General features: G+C 39.1%; 1 protein-coding gene across 1 annotated transcript in view; it reads left to right on the forward strand.

The window, feature by feature from the left end:
• LOC103805305 (thyroid adenoma-associated protein homolog) overlaps window positions 1–26,509 on the forward strand; it is a gene marked incomplete at its 5' end in the record, with an annotated part of 126,108 nt that overhangs the window by 84,772 nt on the left and 14,827 nt on the right. The window contains 5 exons of the mRNA XM_009077947.1: window positions 7,241–7,653; window positions 7,979–8,100; window positions 9,467–9,539; window positions 12,163–12,307; window positions 15,420–15,551. Coding sequence (XP_009076195.1) covers window positions 7,241–7,653; window positions 7,979–8,100; window positions 9,467–9,539; window positions 12,163–12,307; window positions 15,420–15,551 — 885 coding nt within the window. The remainder of the gene's footprint in view (window positions 1–7,240; window positions 7,654–7,978; window positions 8,101–9,466; window positions 9,540–12,162; window positions 12,308–15,419; window positions 15,552–26,509) is intronic.

Raw genomic sequence — 26,509 nt, forward strand, 5'->3', positions numbered from 1 at the left:
TGTTTGAAATTAAACAATCAGATCAGAGTGTTGCTGACATCCTGTGGTGCTGGTAACACAGGAGCCAGAGCTCTGTATTGCAGTGTTTCTCTGTGACAGGTGAAGAACACTACAAGACAAAGTCATCACATTTCCTTTCTTGCTTATGTCTTGGAATAGTTCTCTTATGGTATTTTGTCATTTCATGAAGGGAAAAATGGATGCATCTCTCTAAACTATAATTGACCAATAAAAGTGCATTTTACCCCGGGTTGTGTTCAAACAAATGGCACTTGTTGACGAACTGTTGTGTTAAGTCCGGAAAGCCCATCGACATAAGTGAAATAGGATGTAGAACAGAAGACAGAAATTATGAAAGAAAAATTTGCTAAAAGATAATCCTGCCAAGTCATTCCTTTATCCTGTATATATGCTGTCAATCCTCTGGCTGGTTTGGCCTGTTATCGAGCTTAGTGTCTTCAAAATTCAGTTCAAATGTGATGAGAAAGAGAAAACATTTAAACAGCATGTCAAAAGGGATGAATCTGTGATTTAGAAGAATCTGCCACTTGTACTCTAACCATGTATTTTTCCTTTCTAAATTTGAGGTGGAAGAATTTATAAAAGTTCTTGAGATTAACCAAACTCCAGTGCTGTTGTCGACAGTGGGAACAGTTACTCAGTATTTACATGATTAATTCTGTTCATAAATAGATTGTTTTGATATCAAAATGGAGTAGCCAGTATTCTGCTCTCACTAACATATTCTTTCCTTGAGTTTTGCAAGCATACTTCCATTTTCTTACTATCTTTCAAACAGCTAAACCTTTTGTAGATGTAGCTGAGTTAACATGCTTAAATTCTGCTCACAAGCCAAAAAAAAACAGTTGCAAAAAATAGTGTACTGCACCTGTGTGTGTATGTGACCAGAAACTTGGGCAATTGTGTACCAGTGTCTGCTGGTTTTGTCCTTTTTTGTTCTCTCAAATAGAAGGAAATACTGTGTTTTAAATAACTTGTCATGGAAATACCATTCTCTTTGTTATATTTGTCCTTTTTAATTCAAAGTTATAAAATGTATTGGTAGAAATAATATGCCTTATCAAACTTGTGGATGCTTTGCAATGAAAGCACAAATTGTTTTTAACAGAGGAATCTCTTAAATGTTTTGCCTGAATTACATGATTTGTAGGACTTTTAAATAGTAGTTGAAGGCTGTGGCCACCTTTTTTTTGTATCATACTTCTTAGTCTTTTCTTACTTTGGAAAGAAGCTAAATGGTAGCTAAAATAAGGTTTTTGTTTCTGCAGGCTAATTTAAAAACCAATAGTTTTTAAATGGTAAAAATTTGACAGGAATAACTAGGTTGGTTATTTTAGCTGTACTTTAACTTTCTATACCTAGATCCTTAAGAAGTATGGCCAAATAGTTATTTGAACAAAACCACTAGTAGATTGTTAATGCCTGTTTTGGTTGTTTGGTCTAATCACCTTAAACTTAAATTCCATCCAAACAAATTGAAAGCAATTTTTGTTTGTTATGTCAGAAATTATATAAACTTTGTGTGCTGGTGTATTGACTGTGGCACTGGGTAAATGTTTTTGTTTTGACTCAAGGAAGGTAAAGATTTAAAACATATTTAAATGATCTTCTAAATGACCTGTACCTACTAGTGTTAAATTAGACAAGTCAGAAGGAAATGTATTTAGGTACTCAGTATTCTAATTCAATGCAGACAGTGGAATGAAGGAGTTGAAGACGGCATTGTTGGAGGTCCAAGAGACAGGATGGGACTGGGAGTTGCTTGAACAGCAAAATGCCAGAGGCAGAACAAGTGAGGGATGTACTATGTTGAGGTGGTCCAAAGGCAGAGCAAAAGTAAGTGTGAAACAGAAGGACAAAGCAAATGGATTGAGGCTGAAAAGAATAAATGTTCGGAGAAAGGAGGTGGAGGTATGCACCACCAACAGGTTGTCAAGGAAACATCGAAGGCAGAACTCATGGCACAGATGTAGGAGGAGGAAAAGAAAAGTGTTTTTAGGAGGATGTCAGGGATGGAGTGAAAGCAGAAAGGTTGTGGAGGGCAGAGCATGATACTGCTGAAACACTGTGTTGAACAGGGAATATGGGAGGGTGTTACATGCAATAAGTGACACTAGGGGAGAGTGAAGTTGCTCGTGTTTATTAATGTTAGCAGTTAAAATTCTGTCCCGGTGTGAAGACAGAGACTGCTTGTCCTTCAGAAATCAGGTTCTTTAGATTCCAGCATCTACTGCTGACTGACTCGCACTGTCTCCATGGGGTTTATGATTTCATATGAGTGCAGAACAGCGGAAAACTCGGTGCTGTGCCAGAGAGAAGCTCTGCTGTAAGAAAAACAGCAGTCACAGTGTCCAGATCAGATGTTTTTTCTTTTTCCTTTTTTTTTTTTTCCCCTTTGAAAGCTTTCTCTAATACTATACAAAGTGCAGGGAGATGCTTCTGACCTCAGCAATAGATTATCTGTGGATTCTGTTAATCACTCCTGTTTGTATTTTGAATTGTATTGTGAGTACTGGTGTTGAAGAAGTTGCAGACGTCTTTAAAAGAAAACATCCTGCCTAAAATATGCCCTTTTCGTGATCATCAGCAGTCACCTTATTTTGGCACTATGATAAAATACACTTTTCTGTTCTCTTTGGGTTTTTTCCATTTAGCAATAACTTTACCTAATCCTTTTTTAATAAAAAGGAAAAGTATAAAAGAAAATACTTTTCCTTAGTATTTGTCTAAGAAAATCTCTTCTTGGCACTGATTACCTCTCAGCCTTCTCTCTATTCATATGATCTCTTCAGATATCCATGGATAGATGGTAGTTTGAAAGTGCAAAGGATTTTAACCTCCTCTTAGTCCATAAGTAATTGCAGCTTCTTGCAGGTCTTTGTGAATGATGACAAGTATCCAGATTTTTGATGCTTGAACCCTCTTCCCATTGTACTGGAGGTACAACAGCATTTTATTGCTGCTTTTGTAGTTTTTGTCTGCCTTTGCAGAGTGTCAGTAGGATTTCTGATGCTGATAGTAACTTCTCACTTTTCCCCCTGCTCTGTTCTTCCTTCTGGAGCCTCTAGTAGGAAGGTGGAAGATTGCTAGGGGGCTTGGATACAGGATTTAATCTCAATATTTGTCTAGAAGTTTGCAAATACTTTGATGTACGCTAATCGCATACACAGAAAAAGAATCCCTCACACAGTATACCCCTGATGATAGGGAGAATTGTCCAATTGGCAGTAGCTTAACAGTCACTGTAAAATTACTAAATCCTACAGTAATACATAATCAGTTCTGTATGTCATGTGACAAGGAGGTGAAACAAGTTTAGATTTAAATATTGAAGGAATTAACTTCTGAACATACTGTAGAATCTCTGAGATGAGCTGAACTGTCCATCAGCTGACAGTTTGTTGTTCCCCGAGCAGGGAAGTTTTTCTGTCCTTACTGTATGTATCTATTTATTCTGCAAACAGGCTGTAGAATAGGGTCTGCCTGCCACTGCAGGGAAGAGCAGAAAAGAGTCAGGCAGGGCACAGGTTTTGGAGCTGCTAAGCTTTGAGGAGGTTTGTAACTAGAGATTCATCAGGTCTGCTAATTCCATTCTGTGCTTCTTCCTTTCCTCTTTGTCTTCAGATGATGAGACCATTTTACTTCGTAGAACTGAACATCAGTTAATCACAAATAGGATTAAAATAACAGCCCCTCAAACCTAGATGATATGACATAGATAATGTAGGCATATATCAATGTAGTGGACATAAAGGGATTGAGGAAGACTCTGGGATGTTTGTGCACTGTGTGGAGGAGAACCAAGTGGCTGTGTAAGACGTGTCCCTTCATGGAAACAGGACAAAGTTCTTCCAGTCCCCAAATGGTGCAGTCCTTAGCGGGGGAGGGGGAAAATTAATCCACTTAATTCTTGAGGGGCTTTTTTGCATCTGTCAGCATCCTGCACAAGACTGTTTGCCAGGACTCTTCTTTGGTCAGCCAAAATTTGTTCTTCCTTCTCCCAGCAGCTGGTTTTTCAAACTGTACAGTGATTTTTGTTTGTAAATAAAAGTATGTCTTTACTGTATCTTAACAACAGAAGCTGACATTTACTTTGGGAACCAGTGTGGATTTCTGGTTTAGTCAGATATTTTGATGTAAGCCAAAAGAAAGAGTTTACTTAAAGCTAAGCAGAAGAGAAAACATTTACATGAAAGCCTGGAAAGATTTCTTAGTGATGAAGTTGAAAGCAGGAATATTTCCACTGCATTGTAATAAGGCAGGGACATTCTTTCCTTTTGTACATATTTGAGTGAAAAAAGAGTGTTGGAGAACATGTGGAGTACAAGATGAATGCAGAAGGATTTGCTTTCTGGTGTGCTGAGGCTAAGCAAATATGCAGACAGTCTTATTTTGCTGACAGCCTTGCCATTGAGACATCCAGTTTTAAAGAGACTTTCTGTAAAATAGATGAGCCACAGTGTCCAGTCTTTCACAATCACATGGGGAAAAAAAAGAAGTCGTCCAGAAGGCTTCCAAAACAGGAGAAGTATCCGCTGTGTACAGAAGAAGAGGATCTGTGACCGAAGACTCTTTTATCAGAGTCTCTGCAAACTGGTAGTTGTAGGAGTGAGTAGCTCTTCTGTGTTTTACATATGAAAGTAATTTTCTCCTTCAAAGATGAATACACAGAGAGAAGTTATGCTGGTCTTGCAAAATAGAAATGAAGGTTTCCTGAGCTGGATCTGAAGGTTAGTGCTTGGCTAGCTCCTGGAGCCTGCAGAAGGGTCACCACTCACTGATCTTAGGTTGCAGGCTGTAGCAAAGCTGACAGCTTCGACAACAAAATGAAAGATACCCTCCCCCCACTTGCCCTAGTGTTCCTCTCTTTTTGTCTTCCTAATACTTCCCTCCCTTGCCTTGCTCTAGAGCTTGGACCCTTCCATCCTGTCAGTTTTCCCATTACTGCTTGCACATATGATAGCTATACCTCAATGTGAAGCAACACTGGTAGTAGATAAAAACACTTCTCTTGCAATATACTTAGAAATATACACTTGGCTTGAACAACTGAGCTAGCTGACGTGTGTATTGCTGAAATGTGGCCGAGGAGGTGAGCGGGTAGGAAGCTGAGAAGGTGCAAGGCTCAAAACTGAAGCTGTTTCTCTTCTTGAACCAAGGTGCTTGAACTTGCACCTTTTTTTTTCAGCTGCCTGCAGTTATTTCTGTTGTTCAAGTGGTGTCTGTAGAGTCAGGCTGTGTAATAACTGACGAAGGCCTAATCCCTCTCCAAGGCAACCAGACAGTTCAGAAATTAAGGAATTCTGGCAGTTGGATACTTGTCGTGTGACATAGGCATTAGTGCTAGTTTATGCTATGATGCCAGTATGTAAAAGCAGTGTGTTTGGAGGGGTTTCAGAAAATGTAGCAAATAAAATACACAAGTTTGTGTTGTTATGAGATGGAAGTCACCTGTGTCATCCATAGGATAATGCTGTGATGTGGCTTTGCACTGATACTGAATCAGTTTCTTTGGCTACATCAAGCCTGTTCAGAAAAGAAACTAGTGAAAACATGAATGACAGAACTAATGGTTAGGCAATATGCCTGAAAATTTTTTACAAATACTAAATTTCTTTGAAGCTTGTCCAGAATTACGCAGAAATGCTTCTGCCTTGTGTGCTAGACAGTGTACAATCATGTCAAGTCTCTCTGTAAATGTCAAACAAATTAAGATGGCTTTGGAAGAATCTGAATATGAAAGGGCAGGATATTTAACTGTAAATAGAAGGCTTAGGGGAATGTCTTCATGGGCAACAAAATTAATCCATATTTATGTTGCAGCTTCATGTCAGATTCAGCAATTTAGTAGGAATATTTGGACAGGCTTTTAGTAGTGCTCAGTGCTTACTTATAAATAGCAAAGTTACATGGCAGTGAATTATCTTCTTGCAGATACTGAAGAAAACTAAGTTTGCTTTAATCTTTGTATTTAGTGCATTTTTGCATTTAAAAAAACCTAAACTGCTGACATCCCCTAGCACCAGTGGCAGTGTTGTTTGATTCTGTATTTCTTCATGATTTTCCTTCCCTTGTATTTGAATTTTGTGGGATATAGCATGTTCATTTTCTTGCAGTACAAGCTATACAGATATCTGAACTGGGCAAAAATCCTTGGTTTCAATATTATGAAATGATTTGTCTCTGCTCATGATAGAGAAGAAGGTTGAACTCGAGGCACGTGAGGATTTCAGTCTGTATGTATGTGAGGGAGGGCCACTGATTATTTTGCTCTTTGATTTTGTGTCTATATTGCCAGCTCTGCTAAAGCCTGAAACCCTCTGGCATCACAGATTGCAATGACCTTTTTGTTTGTTCACTGCAGGAGGTGGCCAAGCTCTAAAGAAGGTTCTCAGGCTGTTCTGTGCCATGTGGACAGGTTGCATCAGTGTAAATGGCTGAAATATCACAGTTCCTATGCTGATACATGAGGGATTACAGTGCAGCTCCTTTTTTCTGCTGTGTTAACTGTTCAAAATTAATAAGCATTAGAAAAACATCCTGGATTATTTTTTCAGTAAATATTTTAGGCTGATACACATGGGACACGTCTATTTATGTAGAAGGGGCATCTTCTTTGTAGTATATTTTTCTGAGCAAAGCTAGGAACGAGTGGGATCTAAAATGTTGTCAGAATGGCTTCTGTCATAATTTCTCCTGATTTCAGCTGAGTAGGCTGACAGACAGCACTTTGTCCAGTCTGGTCTCTGACTTCAGAGCTAACTCTACATTTTTTCCAAATATATTTCATAGTTTATTTGTGTTAATCACTTTCTACAGTGGTAGTGCAAAGCATGTGCAATTTGCAATACTGTATTAGTAGGTTGATTTAAGGAAATACTTTTCAAACAGCTATAATTGGTAAAGATGACAGGCAATCTGCAAGGTATTGCAGAATTTTTTAAGTTGCATGAAACTTTCAGCTCATGTGGTGAACAATTTGTAGTTCTCAGAAAACTTGTGTCCTTCTTTCTGTTTAAATATGAATACTCGTGATACCTAGGAAAGCTGTTTTATAGTTTGCAGTCAGTTTAAAATGAAGGAGAGCTATGATTTGCATTTCATGCCTGAATTTACCTTGTCATACCTTTTGCATACCTGATGTTTTTCAACTTCATGGTCTGGAGCAGATGGTAGCATCGTCTATTTTTCACTTTACTAAGTGTTGTTCTCATTCCAGGAATGCAATTGCTTGAATTTTGGGAAATGACGAACAGAGTTATTACAGATTCTGAATTAGTCTCTGGTATTCCCTACTCATCTGCAGTACCAGGACTGATACAGTATCTTCAGAGCATGGCCAAACTTGTCATAGCAGTGCTGTCAGTGACTGCAGGCCCTGACATTCAGGGCAGTGGTTCAGCTGTTGCAAAGAAAGTGGCCAAGCCATCGTTGTCAATAGCTCATCTCCTGCACTGTGAGTTTCATGAAGTGCGTCTGCTTGCGTTGGAAGCAATACTGCTGTGGCTGAAACAGAGCAATTCCAAACACATTGCAGAAAGAAGAGAAGGTGAATTGTGTTCACTCACTGATTTGGAAGACACTCTTCCCACAATGGCTGTGAAGGAAACGAATCTCCCATGTTTTTGCAAGGTAGGAGGGTGCTATTTGATTGATATTTGCTATGTTTTCAGTAAGGGATATTATTAATTCATAAAAATATATTCAAAACATGCATTATGTCTACTAAATAGTAGGTGAGTAGTTGTGGTTATTTGCATTGAAGAGGAGCTGTGTTGTAATTCTGTAACAGATGCTGGTGTAAAAGCAAGAACTTCCTCTTTCCTTTCTTAGCCCTGTCCAGAGAGAATCTTTGTGTTCGTGGAGTGGGATTTAAGTTGGCATTTTATTGAGCTCAAATGTGCACGTTCACATTGAGGCTGTCTGTGAATTCTTTGTTTGTAAATTGTGTCTGCAGGTGCTAGAAATCCTTTATAATCTGGATCTCAGAAATGTGCTTCCAAAGACTGAATGCACTATGAAAATGAATCCACATGAGCTCTTAACCTGGAGTTTAAACCTCGTAGATACCTCCAACAGGTATGGTCATGTCGAAATATGTATGTTTTAAAAGCTTTAAATGTTGAAACATTTATTGGTTTGGGACTATCCTTTGATTTAAAAATCCGTGTTTCAGAAAAGCAAGTGTGTCTTACTTGAATAAAGAGAGTTCTTGAGAATTTTTCAGAAAAGTCAGACGTGGATCTGAATTATTAAAAGTGCCCACAAGTCAAACTGGCAAGCACCCTGTAAATGTCCAGTAATAAAGTTCCTGAAATAAGAAGTTACCCTGGTTGTCTGATGATAGCCCATGAGCATTGCTGTTCCTGAATGGTAATTGGGAAACACCCAATTTAACACAGAATTAACACTTAGGATTAATGATCCAAACATACTCATTGCCTGTGAATCTGCCATCCATCCTGTCCTTGCTTATGTGCAGATGGTTTGCAGAAAGAATGACAGATCTGATTTGGATTGTTGTCCGATTTGTTGGACTGGCAGAAATAGTTAATCCTAATCCTTAGGGTTTGCACTCCTTATTCAGACTGCTGTAAAGTCAGCAGAAAGCACCAAAATTTTGGAGCCAGTTTGTAGCAAATTAGAAGCTGTGTTCATCCATTCATAATGGAATGCATAAATAGGGTTAAAGTGTCCAGGCTCTAAGGGCAGAATATCCTGTTTCTAACAGGTTTTTAGCCACATAAACATTGCACTCCAGTGTTACCGGTGTCGAGTACTTAGGGTATAGAATGTAGAACAGCATTTTATAGCTGAGCATGTTTACTGCTGATTTGCACTAAATTGTTCAAGTTTAAATGATGATGATGGAGAGTGGCCATTTCTGGAATGAAGAAAGATATTGGTGATAAAATAACACTGACTGGTGCTGTTAGAGGGAAATAGCAGACCTTACTGCTCAGCTGTTGCCATTGCCCATGGTGAGATCAGCCTTCAGAGGCCAAGGTGCCAAGAGCCATGTCCTTAGGTTCTGCTGGGCAGCATGGAGGCTTGGAAGCTGGTAGCTAGCATATTCTGCACTAGGAACATTTCTAGCAGCTGTAGAAGAGATATTCTTGCAGCTTGAAGAGATGCTTCTGTTTATAATTTAAATTAATCTCTTGTTTATTTGACTTGGGTTCCATTTTCAAATGTTTTTTCTATAGGAAATATGTAAATAGGAAATAAAGATGAGAGAGATGAAAGTAAGGGCACATTTCATTTGCATATCAACTAAAAACTTGGCTAACATCAAGATCTGTAATGTAAAAACTCTGAGTGCTCAGCTTGCAAAACACTCATTGGTGATAATCAGAAATAATTAAGTGCTGGCTGGTTTTCTTCTAGAGATGAAATGATGGTAGAAATAACTTTTTTTGATAGGTCCTTTGCCTTGTCTTTTCAGCACTGAAGCTCAAAGCATAGCTCTTAAATTTGCCTCCAAGTTGGTTATCCATCTTTTTCAGAACCATCAGCAGGTAAGGGAAATGGAGGTGCTTAACAGTTTTGTAATTCAGGAATTTTTGATGTTTGGAGTAATGTGACTTCTTTTAAATCAAGCCCCCAAGCTTGTGTTGTCTTGTGTCCTTGCACTTTTTTTCGACATTGTCTTTCTGTCTGAATACACTACCATGTTCTGAAATGAAATGGCCATGAATATCATCTCAGTATATCCCTCTCCAAGTCCTTTCAAGTTAAATACATAAGTAAATATTTCTGATGGATTAATTTCAACTTCTGAGCTCACCCAAAGTGGTCACTATAATGTGGAAAGAGAAATGCCTGTGGTGATTAAATTGTGTTCTGAATCCAGCCCATTTACTAAAGTGCAACTTTGTTGTGGTTTCTGATTGCTGGGGAGCCCCCAGGAGAGCAGGTCCGATGGGAAGGCACGAAGCTGGAGCTATGCTTGGGTGCAGTTCCCTGCTGGCTCAGATTTCTTTTGATTTTTAAATTGTCAGTCTGTGATGTCATATATGTATGTGTAGAGCAGTGCAAAGGCAGCTTACAGTGCCAGACATTTTAAAAAATGTTTTCAAAGACAAAAAACCGTTTAATGGATATTTTAAAATAGACAAAATTCTTATGATCTGTTTTTAAATGAAGATTATTTTTTTCCTTACATAGCTATAATTTCTTGTAGAATGTGCAGCAGAATGGATTCATGTTGTATGCTAATCATCTATAAAAAAAAGGAAATATCTCAGATTGGCACACAAATAAAGGAACGAATTATGACGCTAAATCTCTTCGTTAAAGACAGGCAAAATGCAAGGGCTTCAGGTTATAAACATGAAAATAATGTCTCGTTATAAAAAAAAGGAAATATCTCAGATTTGCACACAAATAAAGGAACATGAATTATGATGCTAAATCTCTTTGTTAAAGACAGGCAAAATGCAGGGGCTTCAGGTTATAAACATGAAAATAACAAGGATGAATTAATGAAAAATGCATAACAATCTCAAGTGAAATAATGATAAAACAACTTTTTCTAAAAATCATGTAAAACATGGGACATCTAAGACATCTCTACAGAGAGTGCTTTCTGCTTTGTAAAAGACCAGATACATCAGTTATCCATCTAAATTCTTTCTTTGGGCTTGCATTCAGTATTTGCATCTGTGCAAGGTTTTGTTTCTCTTGCATAAGGTAAAAGTTAAGCTCTGTCTTTCTAGATAATCCATGTGTCTGTTTGAAATTTGAGCAATTGTAATATCTTGGGAGATTTTTGTTTTATTACAAAATCTGTAGGACATGCTCTGTCTCTGTCCCTTTGTGCAGTGCAGGTACATGGCCAGGTACCATGCAGAACGAGGCAGAGTATGACTGAAGTTTCATTTATTCCTCAGTGAGGTGAATTGAGAACTGGCTGATCCCAGAGGGTTGTAATCAGTGGCACAGAGTCTAGTTGGGCTGTCACTGGTGGTGTCTCCCAAGGTTCAGTACTGGGCCCAGTATTGTTTAACTTGATCATTGCTTACTTGGATGAAAGGGCAGGTGCCTCCTCAGCAAGTTCACTGATGATACAAAACGAGGAGGAGTTGCCAATACCTCAGAGGGCTGGGCTGCCCTTCAGAAGGACCTCAGCAGGTTGGAGAGATGGGCAGAGAGCAACCGTCTGAAATTCAACACGGACAAGTGCAGGGTCCTGCATCTGGGGAAGAATAGCCCCATGCACCAGTACAGGCTGGGGGGCTAACCTGCTAGCAAGCAGCTCTGTGGAGATGGACCTGGGGGTCCTGGTGGACAACAAGCTGTCTGTGAACCAGCAGTGTGTCCTTGTGGCCATGAAGGCCAGTGGTGTCCTGGGGTGCAATAGGGAGAGCACTGTGTCAGCAGGTCAGGGGAGGTGATCCTGTCCCTCTCCTCAGCCCTAGTGCAGCTGCATCTGGAGTGCTCTATCCAGTTCAGGGCTCCTCAGTGCAAGAGGGACATAGTGTTCCTGGAGGGTCCAGTGGAGGGTGACAAAGATGATTAAAGGACTGGAGCTTTATGAGGAAAGGCTGAGGGAGCTGGGCCTGTTCAGCCTTGAGAAGAGGTGACTGAGGGGACCTCATCAATAAGTATCTGAAGGGAGGGTGTCAAGAGAATGGAGCCAGGCTCTGCTTGGTGGTGCCAAGCAATAGGACAGGAGGCAGTGGACAGAAACTGACGCATAGGAAGTGGAATCTCCCCCACTGGAGATACTCAAGAACCATGTGGACACAATCCTGTGCTCTAGGATGGCCCTGCTTGAGCAGGGAGGTTGGACCACATGACCCGCTGCGATCCCTTCCAACCTTCCTCATTCCATGATTCTGTGAATCCTCCTGTACCTCTCTGCCCTTTAACTTGACTTACCTTTTCATTGGTTCTCTTCTTTACCTTATTTGGTTGTTCTGGTTTTCACTTCTTTTAACTGAAAATAAGTAAAAAAGGAAAGAAAGGAGAAAACCCTCCAAAACCTTAGTTGCCCATACCCCAACTGTGTCCAGGTCTAGCTGGTGCTGCTTGATCTGTTCTCCTGTGAATGAGGTCCCAATCTGTCTGGGTTTAATGTGATGGTAGGAAGTAACACCAGGTTGTACAGCATACTTCTCACTTGCTCTGTGCCTTCAGATTTCAGAAGAAGTCTTGAAAAAATGGATTCAGCTGATAGTGCATTTTTGTGGAGATGAGCAAGAGACAGAGATGCTGTTAGCAGCTGCTGAAGTTCTTAAAAGTATAACGTTGCTCCTTCTGATCAACGAGAAGCTTATTCTTGGTAAGTAATTTGAACATTAATTTTCTGTAGCTTTTTAGATGAAATCCATTAACATATATGAGTTAAAATGTATAGATATATCTCTACATGCACACAGTCAAAACATGTAATTACATCAGACAGGGTTTTTGAAAAGTTTAATAAGATATAATTACTAAACATACAGACTTAAATTCTGGTACAAAAAGCACATGTGCACAGCCTCTCACAGTAACTCTGCAGAAGGGGCACATGAGATGTTGTTATGTCTCCAGGCCACTGTACACAGCTGTACAGATTTACTAGCTTGCAGTTGCTCTCTGACTTGAATCTTTCTGAAATACTTCATTGGTGATGAGGACATACTTTTTGTTTGACACTGTGAGTATAACAAAACTGTGCTGGCTGAATGTTGAAATTAAAGGCTTCAATCTTGAAATGAGGGATGTGTTCTACTATAAGAATGATTAATAATTGGATCACATTATACCTCCCAGGTATAATAATTTTTTTAAAAGTTAACAGTAGACTGTCTCTTTAGAACACAAAGAAAGAAACAAAGAAAACCTACACAGCCTTATTGAACAATGCATTAGTGAATGAGAGGCAAAGCTAAGTGAAATTCTGCTCTGTTCTGCTCTGCAGAGTACATGGGGTTTTTCCCCCTGCTTTCTGTGAACAGAGAACAAGGGCATTTTCTGACTAAAGGGGCAAGGATATATACAAGAATAGGTAGTGATTTGATGACAAAGAAATTATTTTGCATCCTGAACAAGACAAGCAGCTTTAAATACTTTTAGTTCCTGCGATATTTTATCCCAGTGTAGTTATTTAAATGTTTTACTTTGAGTAGCTTCAGCTATATGGACTGGATACAAGTTTTCATTATACAAGAAGAACAGTGTATTTCTTGAACTGTAGATAGTAGTGTTATTTAAAAAATCGGCTATTTATTTTGAGACACATCTTTTAAGAGGTATTGATAACATTTAACAGAGCTAAATCTGTTGTATGAGGTACACAATGCACTATTAAATGTTCATAGTGTCAACTCTGGATATCCTGACCTCCACCATCTAGATAAAGCTCTTCATAGGACAGACATTATTACCATTTTATATGAACTGAAGACAGTGGAGGTATTGGAGTGAAAAACTCCCAAATGCTGTGCTTCTCATATGTCAACGTTTGGATGTAGTCCATAGCTGATGGAGAAAAGTTTCCTCTTTGATCTTGTCAAAGCAGTTTCTGGTTTTCATGCTTTCCAGTCTGGCAGATGTGGGGTCTCAAACAAAGAAAGTAGCAGCATTTGTATCCCCCATAAAAAACAAACAAGCAAACTGGAGTAAATCCCCACAAAATGGCCCAGAAAATAAAGCCCCAAGGGCTCAGAGGGCAAACCACCTGAATTAGCTCTTTGTGCTGAGAATTGGTCTGGGAAGGAAAGATGCAGAGCTAACCCTCCATACTATCTGGAATTGTCAATGTGGGGATCTTCACGGCTGTGAAACCATCAGTACTGCAGTGAAAAGTTTAGCAAATCAAGGGTGTGAACTGGTGTTTTGTTGTAGTGATATAAACTGAGAATCGTTCCTTTAAAATTAAAGGAGTTATGCAGATATAAAGAGTTTTGACTTTTACGCCTCGTTCTCTCTGCATCAACTTGCTTGACCACATAAAGTAAAAAGTAGAAGTAAAAGGAAACTGTGGTTGTGTGAAATAGAGTTGTAGTCATTCCCATAAGCTTCCATTATTACAATCAGAAGAAGAAGAGGCTGAATGCCAGTTGATATGTCCTGGGTGACCCTATCACCTCTCCATCATGCTGCTTGAGGGTTCAGAAAAAGTCTTTCTGGAAAATCCATTTGCAGACTTCCACCACTTCTGGAGATAGAGTAGAAACTTGTCCAGGTGGGAAAGATGGCCATTGAATCTATAAGGGAATAATTATTCTGCCCTAACTGTGCCAGTATAACATTCTTGAGTATATCACAGTAGGAAAAAAGGCAACTTCTTTCTGAAATAATTATCCTCCATGCCATTCCCACATAGGGAAGTTACACGAATAGAGGAATGCTTCTTTTGCTTGTGTAGTAGAGCCTTGAGCAATTTATTTTGGCTAAGCAGTGAAATACAATTGTCTGGCCAGCCTTGTAATATAAATCTCTGATAGTCTTGCTGATAACATGGTTGAAGAAAACCAGCATAGCTGTGAAGCACCATCTCTGTTGTTGTCTGTGATCACCAGAAAGTAATATCTAACAGCTGGCTGCATCTAAAAGAGACCTTCCACTGGATTCCTTTAATGAGGATGTTCAACAAGACCTGAAAAGTCAGCTGAAAAGTACCCCAGCAAACCTAGGAGTTACAGCCTTGTGACTTGTTACACCACTAAATGGCACAGGGGTTTGCAAGTGAAGTATGGCTGGTGACATGTAAATTGCCTCTGGGGTGGTGTGTGCAGTCTGCCTGCTTGGGGTTTAGCAGATGAGCACCTCCCTCTTGGCAGTTGTCTCTCATTAGTCTTAACTGTGTGCAGGTAATTAGCTCATGGATTAAACTTGGCTTGCTTCCAGCAGATAGTGGGTGTGAGGGTGGCAGGGCATGTTGGTGAGTGGTAGGATGAGGTGGATGTGGGAGAAGTAGGTGATGGGTAGATCCCTGAGGGGTGAGATTGTTTGCAGTTCCCTCCTGAGAATGGCATTTGTGTCCAGCACCACTGGTGGTATCTGAAGAAAACTTGGTTTGGCAGCCCCTGCTCCAGGCAGATTGCAACAGCAAATCCGTGATCACAGTCTGTTGGTCAATCTCCAGCGGCAGAACGGTTTGATGTTGCCAAATAGGAATTCTGCACTCCTAGAAATTGTAGAAAATTCATAGCACTCACGATTTACAGTTGAATCCAGATTAAGAGAGGTCCATTCTCTTATCTGTTGCCCACTGTTCAAACCAAGCTGAGTCTACTGCCTAGATAAAGTTCACACATGCTGAAAATACTTTGATCACATTGCCAGTGCTTTGCCAATGCATTTCACTACATTTATTGTGTTTAGGTGTAGAAACAGAGCTCTCTAACTTCTTTGAATGCATATAAGAAATAGAATTCTAAGTTTTTCTCTATAATTAACTATAGGACTGTCTGATACCTTTGCTCTGTGGAAATGTGTGGTTCTACTGCTGCAGAATGAAGATTTGGTAGTAAGGGATGCTGCTGCTGAGGTTATACAAGTGGCACAGTCTGAGAAAAAGAGCAAAGAAGGAACAGGTATGTTAACTTTACTTTTAAATATTATTGGATACTTGGTTGGCAAAAGCATTTCTCTTCTCATCACAAACTTCTTGTTAAGTACTCCATCCATCTCTTGTGAATATATACCACAGAAGACAACAGCTAGTTTGACACCCACCATGCTTTGTTATTTTGCTGTTTCTGTTTTTGGTATAATTTGCATATGGTTACATGGGTATGTAACAAAAGACAACAGCAGTATTCAGCTTTGTGGTTCTTGCTGTGATGAGTCAACTATCACATAATTTCAACATTTTGAAATTTCTTTAATACCAGCTTTGGTCTAATATAATGCAGTGGAAGACACTCTTTGCAACCCAGGTCATTATAAGAGCCTGATCACAGAGAGATAGGAATCTAGGAAACAGTATTCAACTCATTGATTCATTATTAGACCTTGAAATCCATTTAGATCCAGATCAACAAAGACAATTCTCAGCATACCCACAATGTGCTTTTGAGGATGTGGGCCTTTTTGTCTGCTTGCCCTAGTTTACTCAACCCTATTAATTTTAAAATAGCCACAAAACTTGAGTAGGCTTAACTAATTAATGCTCTTCACTTTGAGAGTCTTTGCTGATGCATTCTTCCATGTGCTGTGAATAAATTAGAATTTGCTACCAAGCTGATCTCTCTCTGGTGGTCCCCACCTGCTTGTGCTACTTCAGTAATGCCTGTATTGACTTGCCTGCAGTCAGTTCAAATTAGTTGGCCATCTCCATGTGAACTTACGCTAGCCTGGAGATAAAGCAGCTCTGTGGTTTAAAAATAAATAGCAAAAGTAAAATCATGTATTTGCCACTACTGTAGATAGATGTAGCCAGGAATACAAAAGTAAAATCATGTGTTTGCTACTACTGTAGATAGATGTAGCCAGGAATGTGCTCATGTGGCAGGTGTGTTTTTGAGCTGGCACTGTTTAAGCACAGTGCTATGGGGGAGAAGAGGGTCAAAGAAGAGATGTGTTACAGACAGCTTTCATCTTACTGTTAAATCCCACAGCTCTGATTCCAGCACAATCATCACAGCTCTGGCAGTTTATCTAGTCCCATCTACAGCTCTCTTGAGTATCCAGGGGCTCTGCATATGTGCCCCAGGTCCCCTGCATCCTCAAGTGTCTCAAGATGGTACTTCCTTTGGAAGTAAGACAATGCTGGGTTGTCTCTCTGGCTCCTTGTATCTTCTCCCTTCTTCCGTGGTGTACCCCTGTGCCACGAGATATTTCTCTGTAACTGGATGAGAGCTCTGTTCTACTGATTAATGCTTGCTCTTATAACTTACCGCTTTGTGAAGCAGAAGTGGCCATAATTGAGGAAATAACAACATAATTAGTATTTTATTTGCTATGTTCCAAGTAAGGATAGGGACCCCAATTCCCAAACTTCTGTTAATCTCTTAGTTACATTTAGTTTTACCTTCCTGTTTTTTCACTTAAACATCTTGTGATGAAATCAGTGTCTTTCCTCTGTCACTAGAAAAGAATGCTGCTTTTGAAAAGATAGAATTCAGCTTCTTTTTGCCTCCATTTTACATCACTGTTGTTCCTTCCTGTGGTCCTTTTTTCCCACTAAACTCCCTTCACTTTTTGTGATTTGCTTTCTAGCTTTTGGGGGGACCAGAGCAGGGAATTTTGCCCTTGTGGTTTTTATTCGTAACCCAATTACAATGAGCTTACCTTTGAATGTTGTTTGCTACTTCCAGTTTTGTTTTCCTTGCTAAAAATACCAACTTAGCAGGTAGTTAAGGTTTTCCTAATAACTTGAACAATATAAACCCCATCTGTAACTCAAGGTATTGTATGTACACTTTGTTGTTGTTTCCTCATGCATTGAGGTGTAAACCTCTTGGGGATTGTTTTATTCCTTTTACTGTGAGGGAGGGTACAGGAAGTATTGTATTCAGTGTAAAGGTAGAATGGCTGCTTTGAAATCTAATTAAATTAGTGACCCATGGCTGTGTAAAGTCTAGACCTATTCAAAACAGCATTTCTTATACAAGGGTTACTCCTTACAAGAAAGAAGATCATTTAAGTCAGGGGAATAGGAAGGCTTTTTCTCTACTGATGATTGTTTTACTGAATATCCTGAAAAAATTAAGTAACTGTGCTAGAACAAGAACTGTATTTATTGGTGTCATTTTCCTCTATGGCTTTTTTAATCAAGAGAAGTATTACCTTAAGTAAAGTTATTGAGCTTGTCAGTGTTAGAGAAGCTTGAATAAACTTTTAAAATTATTATTATTATAGCTAAGCCAATGCAGTTGTGTAAGATTCTGTATTAAAAAATACCTTCAGTCAGCTTAACCTTTAGGTTGGTAAATCACCAAATTAACCTTAAGTGAGTTTAAGAGCATTTTTAGTGTCGTCAGCATTAGCACCAATTTAGCTGATTTTTAAAATTGAGCTGAATTAAGCTTAGATGAGCAATTAGATTCGTGAACTTGAGTAAATCTTTTGAAAGTGCCTGAATGATTTAGCAGCCTAAATACTCTTCTTGAATATAATTTAGGCCTTCAGGAACCTTCTGCTACATTTATTGTGAAATAGCAGTTTTGTGTAGAGAAGAGCTCTGTACCTGCAGCAGAGCGTTGTGCAGCCCAAGGCAGGTACATGGCACACTCTGAGCACCACCAGAACTTTGAAAATCAGTCTAATATTGTTATTGTTAATTCCCTTAGTTTTTCAGTAATTCTTAGAGTAGGATTGTGTCTATAAATGATGTAGTCTGGCAATTCAGGTACATTAATCCTGTTCCTTCTGTTCCCATTTCACATGCTTAAGTAAGCAATAGATGATACTCCTGTGCCAGGAATTTCTGAACAAAAGACAGTGCAAAGCTCTCTTTTCTTCTCTTGATGGTCGTTCCCTTCCTGATGGATTATACTTTTTTATTGTCAGGAAAAATAATCGGTGAAAACAACACACGTCCTGTTTTTTGATTCACCAGCAAAAAAACCCCATGATTAGCTGGCTGTTTTAAAAGAATCTGACTCCACCTTCTGAAGGGCATTCTGTTGAGAAGGGGGTGGCACTATGGAGCAGACTGAGTTGAGATTCTTGTGAAAGTCTTCACTGCTGGATATTGACCTGTGTGTTAGTAGCCCACATTATTTCAGGCTTATATTACTGTGTCAGGCTAAATGCATGTAGGAGCCTTTCAGAAACTTTTATTTTGTTTAGTGATTGGAGAGTATAAATGTGTGTAAAGGGAGTAGTTAAACTGTGCTGCTTGGGGGAGAGTGGGAAGAAAAAATATCATTTAATTATCTTGAAGAACTAAAACATTTTCAAGGTGAGACTGAATTCTTTTCTAGACTTTAGAAAGACTTTAGACCTTAGCATTTGACAGGGTAGAACCTTCCTCTTTGTGAACCGTGCTGTCTCTTTGGCACAAAGTTAAGCAAAGCTGCTAGTTTCTTGCACCTCTGTTTTTTTTATGTGTCATGAATATAGAAGGTAAATTCAAAATAAACTTCTTCATGAATCTAGAGTAGGTGTGTCTATCATGAATGCCCATGGAAGAAGGCTTACCTGCATGGGTTTTTTTGGGGTGGTGCTGGTGTAAATAAGCCTTAACAGAGGTAGGAAAAGAAAAGAAAAATTAAGGGAAGGTGAGACTAACTATACTAACATTTGAAAGAGACAAGGAGAGAAGAAATCCTACTCAGATTTACATTTCTTTTTCCTATACTCTGAAAACCTTCCTTGATGAACCTAAAGCTGTGCAGAATGTTTTGTACATATGTGCCCTAAGAAGATCTAGTAAATCACTTGAGCAAGAGATAAGAGATAATGTAGTCTGTGTGATGTTAATGCAGCACAATGGTCTGGCAGTCATCATTGACACCACAGGTGATACCACAAATCATGGGTGACTGGCACAATCCCAAAACTTGTACCCCAAATGTCCTTTACAACTGATCCATGAAGCATTTCAGGACAAGTGGCTCAGATTTAATCTGCTCCAGTTGCTAGTGAAAGAGCTATGAGCTGGGCAAACCTAAAATGCAGAAAATACCATTGTCATTGGTGGTGTTTAGCTGCACAATGAAAGCATCCCACATATTGCATAGGAAACTGGAAAGAAAGATATGGGAGGACTGTGGTGAATAAAATGTCAGGTTGCTCTGATCCTGGACAAAGATTAATGCGTAGGGTTCGACTTTTCTCATGCACTGGGTGACTTACTCTGATGTTCAGGTTAGGCTAATAGGCCTCTGAGGTCTCAGACAGCTCCCTTAGTTGTGGCTCTTAAAACCAGTTCTGGCAGCTGCCTGGCTTGGAGGAGTAAGTGGTAATTGCCCAAACATAAACTGGGGAACTGCATGTATGCAGACTGGTTTGAGGATGCAGTAACTGGAGTCTGTGGCAGGATCATAGGTAATAGATTTCCTTTGCTCTATTTAAGTCAGACTTGTACATTTCCTTCTGTATTCTGAGATTTGAATTTCTTCTCTCTTTGGAGGTTTGATGTAGGGGTTACAAAAAAGCACAAAGTCAGTCCCTGACTGTAGAAAGAGCTGTGGTGAAACTGCTGTCTGGAGCTCTTCCACTAGCCATCCTGAGAACGGAGGTTGGTTGGGAGTGCTGTGGGTGGGTGGCTACAGCTGCACACAGAAGAGTGAACATTTTCATTCTAGGTACATGGCTTGCTATGATACAGCATGATACAGCTGCTGTGGTGTGGAAAGTTAAGAGCTGCCCACAAATGGATCAATTTCAGGTCCTTCATAATACTCTGGGTTGGAAAAAACAGCAAATTGGAAAGAGCACTTAAGACTTACTTATTGCCATCCATGATTTTCAAGACAGTTGCTTATAATTTTGGAATCTGTTCGTCAGAACAGTCTCCCAGTCAGATCTTGTGATATGCCACGAATGCTTGGGAACAGTCCAGAAGTTCTCACAGTGTTGTCTGGGTTACTAATGGAAAACTGCTAATCATACTAGCCAAAATATGTCTCTGTTCCTTGTACTGGGGACAAGTGGAAGGAAGGTTAATGAAATATTTTTCTGGAATCAGCTCAAGGATTTCTTTTGCTTTGTGAGTACTCTTGATAACTGCATTCTGTAACGAGATGTGCAGCTCACTAAACAGAACTCAATTTCTAAGCCTGCTATGAAAGAGGATAAATGGGAGGTGGCATTTATCCAAATGGCCTTTAAGCAGTAGAAAGCAGAATAGACATAGACAAGACTCATCCAGGCAGAAGCAGAAGAGAGTATGAAAAGCAGAAACAAAAAAATCACAGCAAAGCAGAACTGCTCCTGTTACAGAATGAGGTGATTTTCTACAAAATTCAGTTTATTTTCAAAAGACTGTGCATGGAATCTATGTGATAGTCTGTGTTATAACCAATACCTCTTGTGGCCTCAGTGGAGAGTGTCAAGTAGTGGCAGCAGTTTGCAGTATTATATTCAAACATGGTGTAGGACTTTGTATTCAGAGACACTGTAAGGTGATGACATCTCTTCAGTTATATTAGATAAGGCATGTTGAGGACAGGAGGAAGGTCAAACAGCTGTGTGTGTATTCTGGGAATCCTCTGAAGAGGGCCCAGGCAAGGGAGGCAGCGGGTGCACTGCCGAGAATTACTAGAACACTCTGCACAGCAAAATGCACTGAAGATGTCACTGAAAAGTAGTGTAAACCATGGAAGGTAACATCACTGATAACATATTTAGGCTATCTGGAATTGTAGAATCATAAGTAGAGTAGGGTTCACACAGAACAAGGACAACATGCTCCTTCAAATGTTGAATGCTGTGCCTTCTGCTTACAGGCCCTGCCTCTGGCTGCACCTTGTTTTCCCTTCCATGCTTTTAATGGTCAGTACTTCCTTATGCACATGAGTGGGATTTATGCTGGAACACAAGTGTGTAATGATGACCATTTAAATCCTGTCAAACTAAGTAAATGGTAAATACCTGTGCTGTTCTGTGACTGCCTGATGATGACTTATATTTAAGAAGTTTGTTCCAGAAAGCAAAATGACACGTGGTAGAGATTATGAAATACTTACTGTGGCTAGAAGCTGTAATTTGGGGTATTTTTACATCTGCTGTAATAGTTCTAAGAAGGTAACAATTACAGGTCAGTTGCAAGGATGAAAGAATTGAGGTCTAGGAGTGTAAATGAATTCTTCTGGTCTCTCTGCTAGAATAAATTTAGGGCTGTTTCAGGGGCAGATTTGACCTGTAGCTTACTTGTATCATATTTTTATGCTAATAGGTGTATTTTGTGTCTTTGTGATATTATTTCCATTTTATCTGACATTCTATATTTTGTGTCTTTATAATATTATTTCCATTTTATCTGACATTCTCATTTTATATCCTAAAACTATCTCTTATTCTTTTGAACACTTTTAGAATATCTGACTGGGAAGTAATTAGGTCTTTTAGATTACATTTGTAGTATGATTGTTTCCTGGTTCAAAGGTGACTCTTGAATTGTGTTTAACTGTCCTTCTTAGATACAGAGGAAGAATTGGCTGAAACTGTGGCTTAAATATTTTTGTTCAGAAAACTCTTTGGTAATTAGCATTGGGCTCAGGGATCCACCACTGAGTATGCCAACTGGTTTTTTTCTTTCTGATGTCAGTGTAGAGTAAGGCAACATCCACAGCTTACCTCCTAAACTTGGAGTCTTTGTGTATGAGTAAAATATTAATGAAGAAGCATTGACTTGAAGCCAAAGGGAATTCACACTCTCCTTCAGTTTTTTTATGAAATTTCCTAAGCTTTTGAAATAAGGTTTTCTGATACATGCTGTAAAAATGTTGTCCCTGTTAGCTTAACAGGTGTGTGCCCTTTTTATATAAGCAAAATAGCACCACTGTTGATCATCTTCTCCTTTTAAAGCATTGCACTTTATTTCTGAGAGATAACTACGGTATTTTAGTGTTAAAAATGTCTGTTTGTTTCTTTTATTGCTTTGCTTTTTGCTTCTGACTAATTATAGAAAAAGTAAGCAGCAGTGTTAATTATCTTAATTGAAAAATTAATTATGCAGGCCAGGCCAGTAAACTATGCAAAATTGGCCTCTGCAGGACTAGACAAAAACTGAAGGACTGATCATATTCTTTTGAACAGAGATATTTCATGTTTTCCCTCAACAAGCTGGAAGTGCAGAACAGCCAGTGCTTTTGAGCAAAAGTACTCTGTTCCACAAGAGTGTGAAAGAATGTCAGGGAAGGCCAGGGGAAAAGAAATTGTACTATCCAGCCAGCGTTAACTATTTTTTACAGCTAGGTCATGAAAAGTTGTTGTGGGTTGTTGTTGTTTTGGTTTCTTGTTTACTTTTTGTAGCTGGCATGCTGCGTTGCTAATTGTGGGCACGCTAATAATCAACAAAAATATTCAGCTTTTCAGTCTTATCTGGACTTGTGAAATACTATTTGAACAGATTTCTTTAGAGACATAACAGAGGTTCCCTGATACATGAAGGATGCAAGACCTGGCCTACAGTCTGTATCACATTTTGCTACTGTATTCAGCTCTTGTTATACCGAGGTTCAAATGGATTATTTGAATTGACTCCAAATGTTGCTTTGACAAACTGAAATGAAACTTGAAGTAACAATGTTGCAGCTTTTCCTTTTTCTGTAAAAACCAAGTTGGAGCACAAATTGCATTGTTTTGCTGACCAGTTGCTGTCATTCTTTTATTATCACTGCTCCTTCTGTTTCACTGCTGCTATGAAAAGGTAAAGCTGTCCCAAGGATTTCTTTTTGAGACATCAATGGCTAAAGACCTAAGCAATTTGATAGAGATGACATTTATTAAAAAATACTTTTCTTAAGGTAGATTATGTTGAAAAAAAATCAGCCAAACAACAATAGAAAAGAAATTATGTTACTGCAAGAAGAATTGTTTAATGATTAGGAACTGAGAAATGGGAATAAGGAAAGGAAACAACACTGGAGGAATTAAAGGGAATTACATACAATTTAAAAGAAAACAATTTCCTTTTATATGAAGGTCACTTTCTCAGAGCATCCAACCAGGGCTTAAACATGGTTGAAAATTGGGATATGGTGGTAACTGTTTTATCATTTGTTACTTGGCACAGGTGAAAGCTGGAACAAATAGGGTGCTGCTCTGAGTGGGACTGTGCACAAAAATGCTTTAGTTACTCATAATCTGCAACCAGCCCCTTCCTCCTCAGCTTGCTTAAGATGCAGAAGTCCAAATGAATGTGGAGCATCATCTCTGTTTTTGGCATCTGGAATATTAACTCCACGTAGAGTGCAGTGGAGTACCATCTGCTAGTGGTTCTGAATTGAAAGATTTGGGAGAGCCCTGGGTAGGCACAGCCATACACACAATGTTCTTCATAAAGGCTGAGTTGGAATGCCTTCAGATCATGGGATGGGCTAGAGTCCCTGCTAAATTTTACAAGTTTTCCATGAATGATTTCCACACACTCACTACTATCTCAGAGCCCTACATTTGCAAAACGTTAAAAGTCTGTCTCAGTACTATAGGCATCTATTTGTAAACTGTTCCTATTTAAGCTTAAATAGATGAAATATTAATTTAAATATCTATAGTATTCATAGAAAGAATACAAAAATGTTTGCTAAGAAGAGCATATATACTGCTATGGGAAATAATACATTTATTTTGGTAAATGTTTTATTTATGGAAAACTAATCAACAGGTGTGGAGAATGAAGGTCTCTGTCTTTCAGCTGCAGAGATTGAACAGTTATCAGTGGTGCAAATTTCCTCCTGTTCTTCCCTTTGCATCATAGGATACCACCTCTGTAGGAATGATACTGAAAACCTGTGCAGAGCCCTAGGGAAAATACTTGTCCTGCTCAAGGTCCATGCCCCATTTCAAGGTGTGCATGTAGGATATTGATAGCTATTCGTAATGTTATTTTGCACTGAGAGGTATTTCACCTAGAATGAGGAGATGACACCTTTCTGCAAGCAGAATTTCATTTGGGTATGTGTGGGTGGGAGTGAGGTAGAGAATATAAATAGCTTTGCAGACTAACCTAAACCACCACCTTGTTTTCACGTAAGTCAGCAGTCAGAATTTTTAATGACCAAGATAGTACCTGTGCCAGAGTCAAAGCAGCACCCTAGAATGAAAGTTTTATTGTATTACCGATTCCCTGTGCCACAGCCTTCCCACTGATTCAGTTGCTTTCATTCCTGGTGTGTTGATGGTGGGGGGTGGGAAGCAGTTGTGGGACACAATGGGCTCTTACTTCAAAACCTGAGATGTGTAAAACTCAATGTCTTTTTTTTTTTCTTCCTGTAATCAGTTCCAAATGAGCTCTTACAAGGGGAACTCGGAACTGGCTTGGTTGAACAAATTGATTTCTCATGCATGAGAAAGTAAAGTTCAACATCCTTGGGAAGCCTAGAAATTTAAATTTTGAGAATTAGACTTTTTAAAGGGCTTTTGATTTATTAGATTTAGAGCAAGACTGTTGAAATCACCTTGAGGAGCAGAATTATTTATGGCAGCTGCTTACAGTACCAGTGTAATGCCACTTTTGCGTGTTTTTAATTCTGTTTCTTCGCATGGTCTGTGCTGTGTTAATGATCACCTTGTCATGCTGGCAGTGGAAAACAGTTTTGTAAATAATTCCCACTGGTAAGATGAAAGTGTTAACAGAAATACTTTAGTGAAGGTCTTGATTAACTTACACACTTGGCTTGATCACAGTGAAGCTTAGACTTACAATATCTTGTTACCAGGACTAATAAAACCCATTTGTTTTTTCATGTACTATGTTAATTACCCTTTTACTTTCCCTCACGGGCACACACACACAAGCTGATTTCACGTTTGTGTTGAAGACCACAGTTACACTTTTAGACTTCTCCTTGTACTTACAAGTTCAGACCCAAACAAAACTAACCTTCCCTAATTCCAGCATCCACATGTTATAGTACCAGACCTTCAAGACTGTGGATTGTTACACGTAGGTGCTCAACTTTTGCTACTTTTGCTATAAACAGCAGAAGATAGAATTTAAATTTTTTATTGTATTTTCTCATACTTACTGAAAGCTCTCTTGTCTAATGTACAGGCATTAAGAAGCATAACTAACAATTGAATTTCCAGAATATCTTTCTTCTTTAATACAAATTCCCCAAATGTAAATTATTCCTGTAAATCACCATATTGCAGTATAGTATACTAACATCCCATATTGCATCACCACCACCTCTCAGAAACATCAGGAAAATAGGGATGCGCTGTGCTCTCTTAAGCCTGTTAGCATGAGGATCAAATAAACTGTGTTAATAATGAAGGGCCTTTCAGAATAGATGTTCCCAATACTGATTTCCATCTCCTAAAGCAACCTCCTTGGGGGTTGGACTAGATGGTCTCCAGAGGTCCCTTCCAACCCTAATGATTCGTGAGAGCAAGGTGTGTTGGGTAGATTAGTTTAATTAGGCAAGATCATACTCAAGTGGGAAATAGTCCTTCAGGTTATATACCAAACTCCAGATGATATGATACTTTGGAACCAGCAACTTCACACTCCCCTAATGCTAGGTCAGCACAGAACTCAGTGGGGTGTAAGGAAAGCCTAGGGATCTCAGGGTGGAATAATACTTATGTATACAAACTGAATTCTTTCCTCTGCTGGTCTGTAGAACAGAACAGTGTTTCAGTTTCAAATTCACAGAAATAGTGAGGCAATGCAGAGAGCCCTTGCTTGTTAGCTGCCTTCCTTTGCAATGTGTTTCGATTTTTAGCGTGATCATCTCTGTGCTGCTGTGGAAGGCTGTCACAGAGTAAAGGTAAGTTCTCCAAATTAGGGGATTTTACTTGAATCTCACAGTTAGTGATGACAGCTCAACTAGTGCCAACCATGGCAATGTGAAGTAGAATATGGCCTTTCCTGAAGGAAACTCATTTGAAACATGCAGATGGAAAAGGAAGATGTTAAAGATAGAAAGAG

Source organism: Acanthisitta chloris, unplaced genomic scaffold, assembly GCF_000695815.1.
Source record: "Acanthisitta chloris isolate BGI_N310 unplaced genomic scaffold, ASM69581v1 scaffold13037, whole genome shotgun sequence".
In the NCBI taxonomy this organism is placed as follows: domain Eukaryota; kingdom Metazoa; phylum Chordata; class Aves; order Passeriformes; family Acanthisittidae; genus Acanthisitta; species Acanthisitta chloris.